General features: G+C 44.0%; 1 protein-coding gene across 1 annotated transcript; it reads right to left on the bottom strand.

The window, feature by feature from the left end:
• Positions 1-14718: 14718 nt before the first annotated feature.
• On the bottom strand, positions 14719-15681 carry LOC144752720 (olfactory receptor 11L1-like). Its single transcript, XM_078640580.1, has one exon. It carries the CDS (start codon positions 15679-15681, stop codon positions 14719-14721), a length of 963 nt encoding a protein of 320 aa, XP_078496706.1.
• Positions 15682-15902: the final 221 nt, after the last annotated feature.

The following is a 15902-nucleotide window of genomic DNA, read 5'->3' as shown; positions in this document are numbered from 1 at the left end:
GGATGACCACACAAGTACATCAACTTGCTAGACATCACCTCGGTGCCATCCGGATCTCGGCGCCCCACTGCAGATGAAGTGCCTCTCAACTATGAAACCACCACGGTGACATCCGGATCTTGGCGCGTTGTGCTGCCTTCGGCCTATTCGCACATCGGTCCGCTACTGACGCCATCTCACAGGCTAATGGGGCGACCCACGCCGAGTTTCAGCATTGTAGGATGACCACACCAGTACAGCAACTTGCTAGACATCACCTCGGTGCCATCCGGATCTCGGCGCCCCACTGCAGATGAAGTGCCTCTCAACTATGAAACCACCACGGTGACATCCGGATCTTGGCGCGTTGTGCTGCCTTCGGCCTATTCGCACATCGGTCCGCTACTGACGCCATCTCACAGGCTAATGGGGCGACCCACGCCGAGTTTCAGCATTGTAGGATGACCACACCAGTACAGCAACTTGCTAGACATCACCTCGGTGCCATCCGGATCTCGGCGCCCCACTGCAGATGAAGTGCCTCTCAACTATGAAACCACCACGGTGACATCCGGATCTTGGCGCGTTGTGCTGCCTTCGGCCTATTCGCACATCGGTCCGCTACTGACGCCATCTCACAGGCTAATGGGGTGACCCACGCCGAGTTTCAGCATTGTAGGATGACCACACCAACTTGCTAGACATCACCTCAGTGCCATCCGAATCTTGGCATCTCAACGCCTAGTGGTATCTTCCATACAAAAAATATTGTTACGCTGCCTTTGGCCCCATTCGCACATCAGTCCGCAACTTAGACATCACCTCGGTGCCATCCGGATCTTGGCATCTCAGCGCCTTGTGGTGTCAGTCAGAAAATATTGTTGTGCTGCCTTCGGCCTATTCGCACATCGGTCCGCTACTGACGCCATCTCACAGGCCAACGGGGCGCCCCACGCCGACTTTCAGCATTGTAGGATGGCCACACCAGTGCGGCAACTTGCTACACACCACCTCGGTGCCATCCGGATCTTGGCATCTCAGCGCCTTGTGGTCTCTTCTACACCGGAAATATAGTAGAAAATATTGTTGCGCTGCCTTTGGCCCCATTCACACATCAGTCCGCTACTGACACCATCTCACAGGCCAACGGGGCGCCCCACGCCGACTTTCAACATTGTAGGATGGCCACAGAAGTGCGACAACTTACTAGACACCACCTCGGTGCCATCCGGATCTTGGCGCGTTGTGCTGCCTTCGGCCTATTCGCACATCGGTCCGCTACTGACGCAAACTCACAGGCCAACGGGGCGCCCCACGCCGACTTTCAGCATTGTAGGATGGCCACACCAGTGCGGCAACTTCCTACACACCACCTCGGTGCCATCCGGATCTTGGCGCGTAGTGAAGCTGCAGCAGCTGCAAATAAGCTTCAGACAGTGTTACAACCGCTGCTCAGAACTCTCAACTATGACACCACCTCGATGCCATCCGGATCTTGGCGCGTTGTATTGCCTTCGGCCTATTCGCACATCGGTCCGCTACTGACGCCGCCTCACGTGCCAACGTATTTTCTCCGCATTTTATACCCTATGCCGCATAACAGGTCATGTGACTTGTTTATAAAACTTTTCATTGGTTCATTTTACTTTTGGTTTCCTAATGATGGAAGGCTTGATCATATGACCTAAAAACAACACTTTTCATTGGATGAAAACTTTTTTTTTCCCCCAAACGATGAAAGCCCCACCTTGTTTCTGGATGTTTCAGACTGAAGCTGGCGTCAGCATGAGAGCACCACCATCTCGTAGCTCCGTCGTGGTCATTCCGCGAGCAATCATGGCAGCCGCTCCCCACCAGAAGCCTGCAGGAGTCGGGGCCCCCAAAACTTTTGATGAATTCTCAAGGCGGAGGGGACGCTTTCGAGAATGGGGTCCAAGACCTAGCAGACAAGCGTCCGATTTCCAAGGTGTCCCAGGGCCATTTCAGTGGACCAGGCCCAAAAAGGAAACAGCCTGCCGCCATTTTGAGAGTCCTGTGACAGCCGCCTATCGCTGCACCGCAAGAGTGGGCGCAACTCAGCTGAATGGCGGATTTTGACACAGTGGACCAAAAGCGGACGGAATGGCAACTGAAACGGTAAAGGGGCGCCCCACTACAACAGACGAGACTCCACCTGGAGAGGCCCGTTCACGCCGCCTCCCCCGGGGCGCTCCACGCCGTTATTCGGAGCAGCATTGTAGGATACCAAAACCAGTGCGGCAACTTACTGGACATCACCTTGGTGCCATCGTTCTGCTGCCTTGGAACTATTCGCACAACAGTTTGCTACTGATGACCCACCCCCCGCGACGCCCCACGCCGTTATTTGCTGGGTGGCAACTTACTAGACATCACTTTTGTGTCATCTAGATTTCGGCGCGTTCTGCTGCCTTGGAACTATTCGCACAACAGTTTGCTACTGATCACCCACCCCCCGCGACGCCCCACGCCGGAAATCTGGACGTTGTGCTGCGTTGGGACTATTCGCACAGCCGACCGCTACTTCGTTGTTTTTCTCTAAAAATGTTTATATGTTATTACTATTTTTGTTTTCTTGTATATATTTATAAATTATTAAAGTTTTATAATCTTACTACTTTGTCGGAGTGCTATATATTTTTAATGTGACACATAATTGTAAAAACTTTGATGTACAAAGAGTCATCCCTGGAATCTTCCGCTTCACGCTCGGTCCCCTCCCCAATCACAATACAGAATGGTTTTCAGATAATAGCAACGCTTCTGCTGTGACGGATCTCATCGAGTGTGGGCCTTGATCTACTATAACTCCTTTGAAGACGGGTGATTCTTTACAGCTGTGGCCATAAACTACATCTGCAGGGCTAGCTGATAGCCTAGGACCGGCCTGGACAATCGGACACAGAGGAAAAGGAGTGTCAGAGGGTGCGGTAGTGAATAGGGCGAAAGGGAGGTGTCGGGCGGGCACAGGGTGTGATTCTCAGGGAAGAACAGCGCAGATGGGGGGAGGTTTATTACCCATGCATAAAACAGAGAGCGGGGGTGACCACTGCCTGGGGGAGATGCTTGCGAGGGTGGGGAGCCATGCTAAGGATCGACAGCGTTCACAGAGTGGATCTGGTCAAGGCATCTAAAATGGCTGCCGTGCACGACAAAAGTGTGGCATTTGAAAAAAGACAAGATGGCGCACACAATGTTTTTCAACAATTCCTGATTTCCTTCGAATCGAACGTTAACAGACGTTGGGGCATATTACCAAAGTTAAGCGATATTTATCCCTAACGATGCATTGCAAAGATTTTTTTACCGTCAGAAATTATCGCAGATAAACCTTGCTATTATCAAGGTTTATCGCAAATACGATAAAAAACGAGCGCAATGCATTAATGTCGCTGAAAACTCCGCGATATTCATGCATTACCGAGCTAATGCTCTTAGCCATGTTATCCACCTCCCATTGGATAACATGGCTAAGAACTGCTCAGGGCAGCTGTTACTTTTTGGAGATATTCGCGCTTATCTCGAATATTTCCAAAAGTTGATAATAGGAGATAGCGATGTTAGCGACTGTTTCCAGTCGCTAACATCTTGGCATGCCCACTTTGCATGTCATTAGTGATAAATATCACTCACATGCAAAGTGGGACCCAAGATGGTCGCTATCTCCTACTAGCCGTCGCTAACTGGTGTTAGCAACAGCTAGGTAATACACATATAATTTTATCTCCGCGAAGCGGAGCGCTGTTACAGATATATATCTTGTTTTTGAACGTTAATTTCTCAAAATGCACTGAAGCACATATATTGAGACATAGCAAAGGCACATCGGGCTACCAGTCCCTAATATTTTACCAAGTTTCGTGCAAATCCATTCAGCCGTTCGATTATTATTATTATTATTTTTTTTTGCCCCGCGGGGCCCTTTTAAAACCTCCACATCAAACCTAGGGGGTCAGCGAGGATCTACTATGCCCCCTTATGGTCATCAGCCGTTCGATTATTATTATTATTTTTTTTTTTGCCCCGCGGGGCCCTTTTAAAACCTCCACATCAAACCTAGGGGGTCAGCGAGGATCTACTATGCCCCCTTATGGTCATTTGCCCCTTCGCTTTGGCCTCCTCTTGTCTCTCGATCCTACCGAGAGACAAGATGGCGGCCGCTACGGACTGTTTGGAATGTTGACAGACGCCAGAGAACCAATCAGCTTCGCTTCACAAAGCTCCGTTGCGCGAAAAGTACGCGTCCTGGGCCGCTGCCCGGTCCGCTGTTACAGATATATATCTTTTTTTAAACGTTAATTTCTCAAAATCCACTGGAGCACATATATTGAGACCTACAAAAGGCACATCGGGCTACCAGTCCCTACAATTTTGCCAAGTTTCGTGCAAATCTATTCAGCCGTTCGGGCTAAAAGTGAGGCTAACCGCCCTATGGAAAAATCAATGTTAAAAACACGTTTTGGGACCCCCCTTTTTTCTCGGCCCCCCCTTGACGAAACCCCCCCAAATTTTCAGGGGCTGCTCAGAAACAAAATGTGCCATTTTCCTGAAAATTTCAGCCAATTCCGTCCACAAACGCCAAAGTTATTAGACATAGAATTTTCAAAAAACCCATAGGGAAAAAATCCTAACTATATATACCTACTGGCGACCGCCAGTAGGTAATATATATATATATATATATATATATATATATATATATATATATATATATATATATCTCAAATGTTGTATACATGTTGGTGATTAAAAAATACCATGATGATATGAATGAATAGCTGAAAATAAAAATATGTAGTGAAAAATGAAAGGCTTGTTTGGTATATTTACTGTATTCTTGTTGTTTGTCAACGTACTTGTCGAGTTCATTCCTCATCAGAAATCATGTTGACACTATTGGATGCACACGCAGCATATTTGTGATCTTTATCAAAACCGCACAGAGCATGTTCATAGTCAATTCATCTTATTTGAAGAGCGAGCAATGAGCTCCTCATCTTAGGCACTCAATTGTAGTTGTGGTTCTTTCTGGGGCTTGAAAGATAATGGAGATTTAATCCATTCATCAGGGCTGCGTCGAATAGTGCCACTGTTAATATTGCGCTATGATAGGTAGCATCCTGTAGAAGGGGTAGATGCATTGTTCCAAAATGTTGATGGTGCTCATGCAGAGGGTCAAAAACTGTTTCCTTATTGAGATAAGCCACTGGGGGCTCCTCCAGTCCAGTCCAAAAGGACTTTGGTGTTTGCAGTTTATGTACCAGAACACAGGTTTTACTTGGGTAGCATCCACTTTGCTAAAGGTGAGCATTCAGTGCTCACTGAATTCAGATACCAAAGTTGTCCCATATAGCATGCTCGAGTCTCTCTGCAGCTTTCTTAATCTGGATATGTGTACTCCATGTTGTTGATTTCCTTATTGGAATATAAGACAGATGATGATACCACAGCCCATTAGCAGTATGATGATAAGACATCCTCTAAAAAGGCAAGAGAGCAGAAAAAAGAACTGAATCATCTTCAAATGCAGTTAGAAGACCATATCCACTGTCCTTAAAAAGATACACAACTCCAGTTGTTACAGATGAATTAAATATAGTTTTTACGATATCTGCAAAATGCATCGGTTATTGTCTCTGAATTTCTGAAGCAGTTCTGGCGGTCTGCAGCTTATAAACTTCAACCGCTGGAGTCAAAGAGACTTCTTTTAATAGGCAATAGTTTTTCAAATCACCAATTTCATGCTAATACTAGGCCAAGGAATGTTCCTAATTATATGGGGAGAGGTGTGGCGCCGCGGCCAGGGCGACTGACGTTGGAATCTGGGGATCACGGTTCGATCCCCGGCTCCGGCGGCAGGTTAGTCCAGCACCATGTGACTCTGGGCAATAGCTTGCTTAATCTTCCCGACGGCCCCCAGCGCCTAGAGACCCTTACGGGTGATTATGCGCTTTACAAATGTGGATTATTATTATATTATTATTATTAGTTATCATGTATGGCTGGCTGGGATCTAACCCACAGCAAATAACATTTGCTAAAAATAAATGAGAACCATTATTCTCAACCGTTATTCAGAACTTCATGATGAGTGGTGAATAAATAAAAAAGAGGGAAACAGATAGAGCAGATCTTACTCCTGGCATCAAAGCTGTATATATTCCATGCAACACTATGGTGTCACATAAAAGGGACGGTCCTAGGGGATTGCGGCATTAATAAAATGTGTGAAAAATCTTCCATGAATGGAACACTTGTGCATGGTTTCATACTTTATACTTTATATTTTTGACAGTTGTGAAAATGAGATTTTGATATGGACAGTGAAATAATAGCTTGTATAAGCTAGGTATTAGGTGGAGTGTCACTGTCGGTGAATGAAGCATCTTCAATTTGTTCTATTCCTATTAGGTTGTATGTAGATTCCTTTTTTAGCCAATGTTTCTTGCTTGAGCATTAAATTATATGGTTTGAAGAGGGCTGTTTCAATGAGATGTTGTCAAGGCTCAAGACCTGATCTAAGTGTTTTTAGTTTCTGATGTATTTATATAATGGCTATTAACGGAGCCTGCTCATAATGTAAACAATGCAGGTCTCCTTTTAACGGGTTTAAGGCTGAAAGCAAAATATGATTTAATGAATACACTGTTTCAAAAAGTGTGTGCATCCCACTATCAATAACTTTAACAACTGCAAGTTTTCTTGATCTATTTGAGGCTTTATTTCTACAACTTTTTCTATGGATATTTATTTAATTCCCTAATAATGGTGCATATTTCTGTAGCAAGGATTTTTTTATTTAATTTAAGACAAGGTCACTGTAGAAAATCAGAAAATAAATGTTTTTATTAATGGAGGAAAAGTGTCCTTCCAAGCTGAGAGACTAGAGTGTTCTTGTCATCGTTGTCAAAGCTTCTCTACACTATATGTGCTAACCTCTACAGGTCTTTGTGTTTTATACCCTGGATCAGGATGATTAACTTGGGGGACTGGAGTGTTGGAAAGAAACTTTTACATTCAGGTATCAGAATCATAGGGGCATCAGGCCAAACCATTGCTAGGAAGTTGGGTGGAATTATAGGTTCCATTCTGTATCAAATCTATAACATCTAATTCAGACATATTCAGTTGAATATGCCAATTACTAAACATGGTTAAATTGATTTTTAGAAGGAAAGGATTATTTAGGTACTTTATTGTTCCGAATAACAGACAAGTAATCTGCTGAATAGTTTTGTTTTGGGTTTCTACAGTCTCAAAATGAGACTTCTTTGCTGTGAGTCTGCAGAATTGGATTTCCCAAATGTTTTTCTCAACAACCTTTGCTTTTCAATGGACCCCGGTCAGCACCGAAGAGACCGTCCGCACGATGAACTCCATCCACTCCGGATCTCCGACCGACCCCTGCCCTCACCACGTCTTCAACAAGGCCGACGCTGTCATCGCACCCCACCTACGGGACATCATCAACACCTCCTTCGACACCGCCACCTTCCTGGAGAGCTGGAAGCACGCCGAACTCAGCCCTCTACTAAAGAAGCCATCAGCCGACCCCACCGACCTCAAGAATTACCGCCCCATCTCGCTGCTCCCGTTTCCTGCAAAAGTCATCGAGAAGACCGTCAACAAGCAGCTGGCCGCCTTCCTCGAGACGAACGGATCCCTCGACCCCTCGCAGTCTGGCTTCCGGGCCAACCACAGCAACGAGACCGCCCTGATCGCAGTGACCGATGACATCCGAGCCCTGCTCGACAACGGAGAAACAGCGGCCCTCATCCTCCTAGACCTCTCTGCGGCCTTCGACACTGTCTGCCACCGCACCCTAGTGCAGCGCCTCAGCACCGTCAGAATCCAGGAGAAGGAATTGGAGTGGATCATCTCCTTTCTCGCCGGAAGGACACAGGGAGTCCGCCTCCCCCCGTTCTGATCAGAAGCCACCGAAGTCATCTGCGGCGTCCCTCAAGGCTCCTCGCTCAGCCCAACTCTCTTCAACGTCTACATGAGCCCCCTCGCAGCCATCGCACGCCAGCACAACCTCAACATCATCTCCTACGCCAACGACACCCAGCTGATCCTCTCCCTCACCAATGACCCCGCCACCGCCAGAGCCAACCTTCACGAAGGGATGAAAGAGGTAGCCGAATGGATGAAGAACAGCCGCCTGAAACTGAACTCGGACAAGACTGAAGTCCTCATCCTGGGATCTTCACCCTCCGCCTGTGACGACTCCTGGTGGCCCTGCGCCCTAGGCAACGCACCCAAACCAACAGACCACGCACGCAACCTGGGCTTCATCCTGGACTCCTCCCTCTCCATGACCGGACAAGTCAACGCCGTCTCCTCGTCGTGCTTCAACATCCTGCGCATGCTACGTAAGATCTTCTGGTGGATCCCCACCGAGACAAGGAAGACGGTCACCCAGGCCCTCGTCACCAGCCTTCTGGACTACGGCAACGCCCTCTATGCCGGAACCACCGCCAAACTCCAGAAGAGACTCCAGCGGATCCAGAACGCCTCAGCACGACTCATCCTGGACATCACCCGTCGCAACCACATCTCCAGACACCTGAAAGACCTGCACTGGCTCCCGGTCAACAAGAGAATCACCTTCCGCCTCCTCACCCATGCACACAAAGCCCTACACAACGAAGGCCCAGGATACCTCAACAACCGCCGCAACTTCTACGCTCCCAAACGCCAGCTTCGATCGACCGGCGTCGCCCTCGCCACCGTCCTCCGCATCCGAAGAGCCACCACAGGGGGAAGGTCCTTCTCCTACCTCGCCGCCAAGACCTGGAACTCCCTCCCGACCCACCTGCGCCTGACCCAGGACCACCTCGCCTTCAGGAAGCAGCTCAAGACCTGGCTGTTCGAGCAGTAGCGGACCCCCCCCCTACCGCCTTGAGACCCCCCGGGTGAGTAGTGCGCTATATAAATGCTTTGATTGATTGATTGATTGATTCAATACTCTTATCTTTGAATATCTAGGTTTTGACTAAACTCGGTGGAGTAAATGAGCTTGCTGGTAGTGATTAGGTCCTTTGGAAGCTGCTGTACCTTCTGTGTAAAATGGGAAACATCCTTTACATTGCGGTGATTACACCACGATACATTTAGAACGCTGCCATTACAACGCAAGCGTTACATCGACTTGCACTGGAGGGCGCTATAACCTAAGGAATAGTAAGATTTACTATTACAACACCTTCCGTACTGTACGTAGACTGCACGCTCCAGTTGTAACGACTTGCATTGTAAAAACTGCAATGTTACATATCGCAATCATTTTGATCGCGTTGTAACATTACATATTCGTCTAAAATAGAAGGGCAAAAGGTAGTATCTCTGAACACTCTGATAATTTCTTTGAGAAATTATGATCACTCTTTGGAATGAACCCTCACATTGTTCCTATAGTGAATGATTGTATATTTGTTTAGGATATATAGACCTATGTATGAAAAAATGTGCATAGCAATACATTGCTTCATAATTTGTAATTTGTTTAGTTCAAATAAGGATCTTCATTATTCAAAGTAGCATATACCTGTAAATCAGACATCATTATTATTACAGTCTCAATGTCCCAATCATCTGAAATAGAACCGGGTATTACACAATCGTTAATTTTAACTTTTATCACATAAGGAATTTGCAATGTCTCAATGGGCCTCAAAATCTAATATGGAACCCTTTCCCAGGCTATTCCCTTGGGCAGAGGATACACTGTAATATCCACTGCAGGGGGATCTCTTCAGACTCTGTTGGATGAGAAGTGTGGTGGCAGTTCAAGAACTGCAGGCGAGGCAATTGTTCTTGCAGGGACACAGTGTCCATTCAGTACCAGTAGAACAACAAGCATGAGTAACAACCACATGATAAGAAGAAAAGTCCCCAAAATGATCCAGGCATTGGACCAGCAAGGAATTAAGTGCTTGTCATGGAACCACTGACACTGAATCCCTGTAAGCATTGGAGGTAAACACGGGACCGCTATCTGAATGAGATGAATGAACAGTCCCCATTGACACTGTGCACTGCAAATATTTTACGACTGCTGAAGCACTGGCATTTATCGGTGGCAAGACCATAGGAATCAAGAACATGTATCAATATCTACAAATATGTCCTTATATCAGTTAGCTGAATGAAGGGGACTGAAGTGTTCCAAAGAATACACCCGGATGGGGATATTTGAAATCATAATGGGAGTTGGTGAGAATCTTTTTTTCTGTGGAGGTTTTGATTTGTTGATGAATGCCACATTGTCTAACATAGTCCCTACTCTGTTAATATTTACTATGCCATCAGTAGCATTGCTATAGCACAGCCAGGGTTATACCTGCATGTGAAGAAGCCAACCTCACATTTGCTTTCTTGATTAAACCTAATCTGGACAGAACATTAGGTATTATTCTGTCTCTCACTCCTGGTGTCTTACATGCAAGTTTGTTATCTAAATTAAGGTGTAGGAGTATTTGAGAAGAAAACCTGCAGGTGGTTTCTCATACCATTACGCTGATGGCCCAAAGTGTGCCTCACATGGACCTATAGTAGCTTGTCTTGTAAGACAGCTAACTTTTGTCAGAGCTGTATATTCTTTATAGATTTTCGCATTGAATACTTGAATCCATTCAATCTCCAAAGCTTCAAACCAACATTGTAGCCTTGCACACATAAGGCTGAGTCAGACACAACAAGTGCAGACAAGTCACTTTTCGGTAATGAAAGTAGCAGGGCATGTAATTCTGTATGCTGTGCAGCACTGTCACCTAAGATTTTACTGGGGGTGCATTGGGGGCTGAATTCACCATACTGCATTACACCTTGTAATGCTGCCCAGGCTGTGGTGTATTTGCACTTTTTCCTACTTCGGGTTGGGAAGAGCCGGCTGTATAAAAGAAACACTGGTAAGAATCTATGGGGCATATGTATGAAAGTTGGGTTTTGCGATTCTCAAATAGCGAATTTTAGAGACTCACTATTTGAGAATCACAAAACAAGATATATGTAGGATTTGCAAAATGGTTTGCGAATCATACATATTCCTTAATTGCGAATCGCAAAGTGCGATTCGCAATTAAGGAAATCCTCCCCATTCATTCCCATGGACTTAGGGCCATATGTATCAACAAACTCTTTTGCGATTCCTAAATAGCGATTTTTAAGGAATCGCTATTTAGGAATCGCAAAATGGTATGTATGAAGAAAATCGCTATTTTTTAGTGATTCCTTAATCTTCCCTATTTGCGAATTCGCATTTTGCGAATTCACAATTAAGGAATAATTTCCAATGCATTCCTATGGGCCAGGAGGCCCATAGGAATGATTGCGAAATAATTCTCAAATTGCGAATTCACAATTTGCTAATCGCAATTTGAGAATTATGTCAAGGGTGCAGGGGTGTCTCAAAGACACCCTGCTACACCCCTAAAATGTACATGTGTGTGCATATGGCGCACATACATGCCCTATGGGCATGTGTGTGCATCACATGCCACCTTCAAAAATGCCAAAATGTGCATTTTTTGAAGAATTCGCAAGTTACCATCAACTACAAGTTGGTAGTAATTTGCGAATTCTTAACCAAAATTTGCTACTCAAAAATGCTACATACATAGCATTTAAGAAATCGCAAAATTGCGATTCCTTAAATGCTATGGCAAAATAAGGAATCGCAAAACTTTGCAATTCCCTATTTTGCGAATATTTCATACATCCCAAAATATGCAAAAAGGCCGTTTGCAAATCGAAAAATGCTTGATACATATGGCCCTTAGGCCCATAGGAATGAATGGGAAGACATTCTCAATTTGCGATTAGCTATAGAGAATCGCCAATTGAGAATGCAATTTCAAGGTTGCAAGGGTATCAAAAGGACACCATGTTGCACCCCTGAAATAAGCATGGTTGCACATGTGGCACACATACATGCCCTAAGGGCATGTAGGTGCGCCACATTGCACTTTGAAAAATGCAAAAAAATGCATTTTTCAAAGAAAACCACCAATAGGAACAGTCTAGACAAACATGTAACCCAAGACCAGTTTTGGGCTGATAAGGCCTCTTTAGTCAGTTGTAGATTGACTCCAGTGGCCCAGTGAGCAAGGGACCACATTTGTGCATACCCTTGGTCACTTAAGGCAGTACATCACACACACAAAATGTAATGGGAGAAATACTTCAGTGACGCACCACTTTTTGTATACTAGACGGAACTCCTTCAAAATCATTATTATGTCTAATGTTCTTAAAATATCAATGAATATTTGGCTATTCTAAGGGCCAGATGTACGACTCACCAATTTGAGAATCGCAATTTGAGACTTGCATTCGCGACTCAAAATTGGCACTCACTAATTGGGATGTATACCAGTGTCTCTGACACTGTTAGCCATTCCTAATAGGGTCGCAAATTGCAAGCCTCATCCATATTAATAAGGCTTTTGCAATTTGCAACCCCATTAGGAATGGCTAGCACTCCCAGGGATGGTGGCCTGCTCGGGTCAGCAGACCACCATGTCTGGGACTTCTTTTAAATAAAGCAGTCTTTTTTTTAAATGCAGCCTATTTCCCTTAAAAGAAAACGGGATGCATTTAAAAAAGAAAAAAATAACTTTTCTGTACATTCTTTTAAGAGCAGGCAGTGGTCCCATTGTTAGAAAGAAAATCTCACATACTCACAAAGAGGAAGGGATCCCTTCCCAATTTTAAGTGGGTTACCACCTACTTGAAGTAGCTGGTAAACCGTAAGTGTTTTGCGGCCGCAAATGCGGTCACAAAACAATTGTATATGCATTGTGGCTCGCTATAAGGAAAGGCCCTTCTAATAGCGGGAATCGCCAATGCTATTACCCTTTGTTACTGTCGCCAACAGGAGGATCTCCCGTGTGCGGTCTCAAAAAAGCGGTGTACATCTGGTCTTAAGTTCCTTTAAACTAACAACCTTTGGTCTGTAGACATCTGCATCAAACAGATAAATTATTTTCTGATTTACAATTATGACATCTACCACACTTTTCTTCAAAGAGGAAGATATTTAGATCCCCCTTTCTGGTGTAATGCACTATTTTTGTAAGAAAATATTAAAAGTACAAAGAAGGTATTTATGTAAAGGATAAATTGAAACCAATAACTCGGTGGTTACTGTAATCTATTTGGCTTCAATTCCGTAAGCAATAGAGCAATAATTTGCATAATTTATCATGTGCTAAAAAAGTTGTTCAGCATTAAAAGTTGTGTGAAATGAGAACCCAATGTTAATGGTTTCATGTAATTATATTTCCTTAACAATGTTTTGCCACTGTTTTCTGTACTTCTACTTAAACCACTCCCATTATCTTCTAATAGCAGATATTTCTAATACAAACTTAATTCTCTTTTTTTTTATTTTAACATTTTTATTACAATTTGCATTTTTTCACCATCATACTATATAATAGCTATGAGGTTGCAGACGTCCTGGCCTTGGTATCAGTTGCACGATTTGCGTAGTCTCAACTGCAAGGAACCTGGGGGCATATTACCAAGGGTGGCGATAGGCAATTATCGCCGGTTTACCGGCCGTTTTCGGCCGCTAAGCGGCAATAATTTTATCGCTCTATTAGCAAGTTGTCGCTGACTAATGTTAGCGACAGCTTTTAGGTGATAGCGAGTGGTTTGGGGCCCGCTTTGCATGTCAGCAATATTTATCGCTAATGACATGCAAAGAGGGCGTACCCAACCTGTTAGCGACTGAAAGCAGTCGCTAACGTCGCTATCGCCTATTAGCAAGGCAGGCGTAGCGATGGAAATATTCCCGCTATCGCCAAAAACCAACGCCTGCTCAGACCAGTTCTTAGCCATGTTATCCAATGGGAGGTGGATAACATGCCTAAGAGCATTTCGTCGCTAATGCATGTTGGTAATATGCCCCCTGGAACCATATCTATCCTAGATCACAAACCCCATCCACTACTGCTATTTTACATATTTTAGGTTAAGTATTGTTCAATTTAAGGTCACCTTCCCTTTGCAATGTGTTTGTTCAAACGATTTACCCCCATGTCATTGCAATAATATTGCAAATCAAAGTATTTGACAGTTTATAATGTTTTGCCCTCTATATGTCAAGCCAAGATGCTTCTTTCGGCGTAGATCAAAAAAGAGACAACACCAGGAAGTTCTGGCGTTTTCACAGAAACGTTGCACAAAAGAGATTTGTTATGCAGTTTTAAACGTTATTAGCGAGACATTGCTAATAAGGTAAAGGGCGAGGTGTTCGTAGGATTGCATTACAAATTCTGGTATTATGCTGCTTTACCTTCTTTATGAACTGTGTACCCACAACAGTGTGATTCCTTTATTCTTTTATTTTGTCTGGAAAATGTAGTATTTGTATCTGTTTGCTGACTTTTATGGCTTATGCCGAATAAAGATTTGAAAGAAGAGATTTATTAAGTGGTTTTTGTTGCGTCGCTTTAAAACGGTGGTACTAGCTCACCTCCAGAGAGTATACCTTGGACTGCTTTGCCTTGCTACACTGAGTCAAGTGCTACAAATGGAAGCTGCAATTTTATCACTTGTTGAGGAATCACACCCTTCACAATTAATAACCCAATTTCGTACATGTCAGTCAATTCCTTATTAATTCTAGTCAAGCGTTAAATGAAAAGATCCTAAAAGTAAGTAGCCAGTGCATCACTGTCAACAAAATAGCTCTTCTAATGGTGTCATACATTTTCAGACTCTTTTTATTGGTAACCTTTTCCTCAAATAGTTTGTTAAGGCTTTCCTGATGTCCTTGTTTCGTAGAGTATAAATAATAGGATTGAAAAGTGGAGTAGCCACAGTGTAAAGAAGAGATAAGACTTTGTTCAGTTCAATGGTCTGCCCATTTGATGGAACCACGTAGAGAAAAATCAATGCCCCAAAGTACATGATGACAACTGCAAGGTGGGAGCTGCAGGTGGAAAAGGCTTTGTTCCTCCCTGTAGATGAGGATATTCGCATTATAGCCCAGATAATGCGGAAATAAGATACAATTATCAACAACAGTGGGACTGATGATACAGTAAATGAGAATGCAAACGTGGTCACTTCAGCCACAAACGTGTCAGAGCAGGCGGTTTTTACAAAAGGTTTAAAGTCACAGAAAAAATGATTGATCTCATTGTGGTCAGGGAATTCTAATGTGCTCACTAAGCAATTAGTGACTGAGGCAAAGATGCATCCAATTACCCATGAAATCGCAACCAGCTGAATACGATGGAATTGGTCCATGGAAAGAGAGTAATGTAAAGGAAGACATATAGCTAAGTACCTGTCATACGCCATTACTGCTAAAAGAAGGCACTCTGTGGCTGCAAGCAAAACCAAGAAATAAAACTGTGTAACACAAGCAGCACGTGTAACAGTGCAACCCTCTCTTACTAGGCTGCTTAGTATTGTGGGTACAGTAGTGGTCATGTACCAGATTTCCAAAAAGGATAAATTGCCAAGAAAGTAGTACATTGGTGATTGAAGGTTATCTTCTACTGACACAATGGCCACAATCAGCATATTCCAAACAACTGTTATTATGTAAATAGCAAAAAAAAATATGAAAATGTAAGGCTTCAGTTCCGGCAATACATGAAAGCCTTGTAGGACGAATTCGGAGACTTCTGTCTTGTTTTCCAAACATTGGGGCCTCATTGCATTCATCATCTAATTAAATTGAGAGAAACGAAGTTAAGCATACAAATATAAGACGTATATTAGAAATAGTTTCAACTAAGCATTTCATGTGTTAAGTTCCACACTGTTGCTGACACTTGGTTCAGACCTCAATGTATTCTTTTTATTCACTTTTCAAAAATGGATACAGGTTACAAAAATACAAAAAACCTTGTGTAAAAAAGATGTTTTCCGTGTGTCCAACATGT

This window comes from Lissotriton helveticus, chromosome 5_1 (genome assembly GCF_964261635.1).
Source record: "Lissotriton helveticus chromosome 5_1, aLisHel1.1, whole genome shotgun sequence".
NCBI lineage: Eukaryota > Metazoa > Chordata > Amphibia > Caudata > Salamandridae > Lissotriton > Lissotriton helveticus.
This window is presented reverse-complemented; position numbering and strand designations above follow the sequence as displayed.

What these genes read in the sequence shown, in the direction of transcription:
- LOC144752720 (XM_078640580.1), bottom strand. Translation starts at nt 15,681, where the DNA reads ATGAATGCAATGAGGCCCCAATGTTTGGAAAACAAGACAGAAGTCTCC.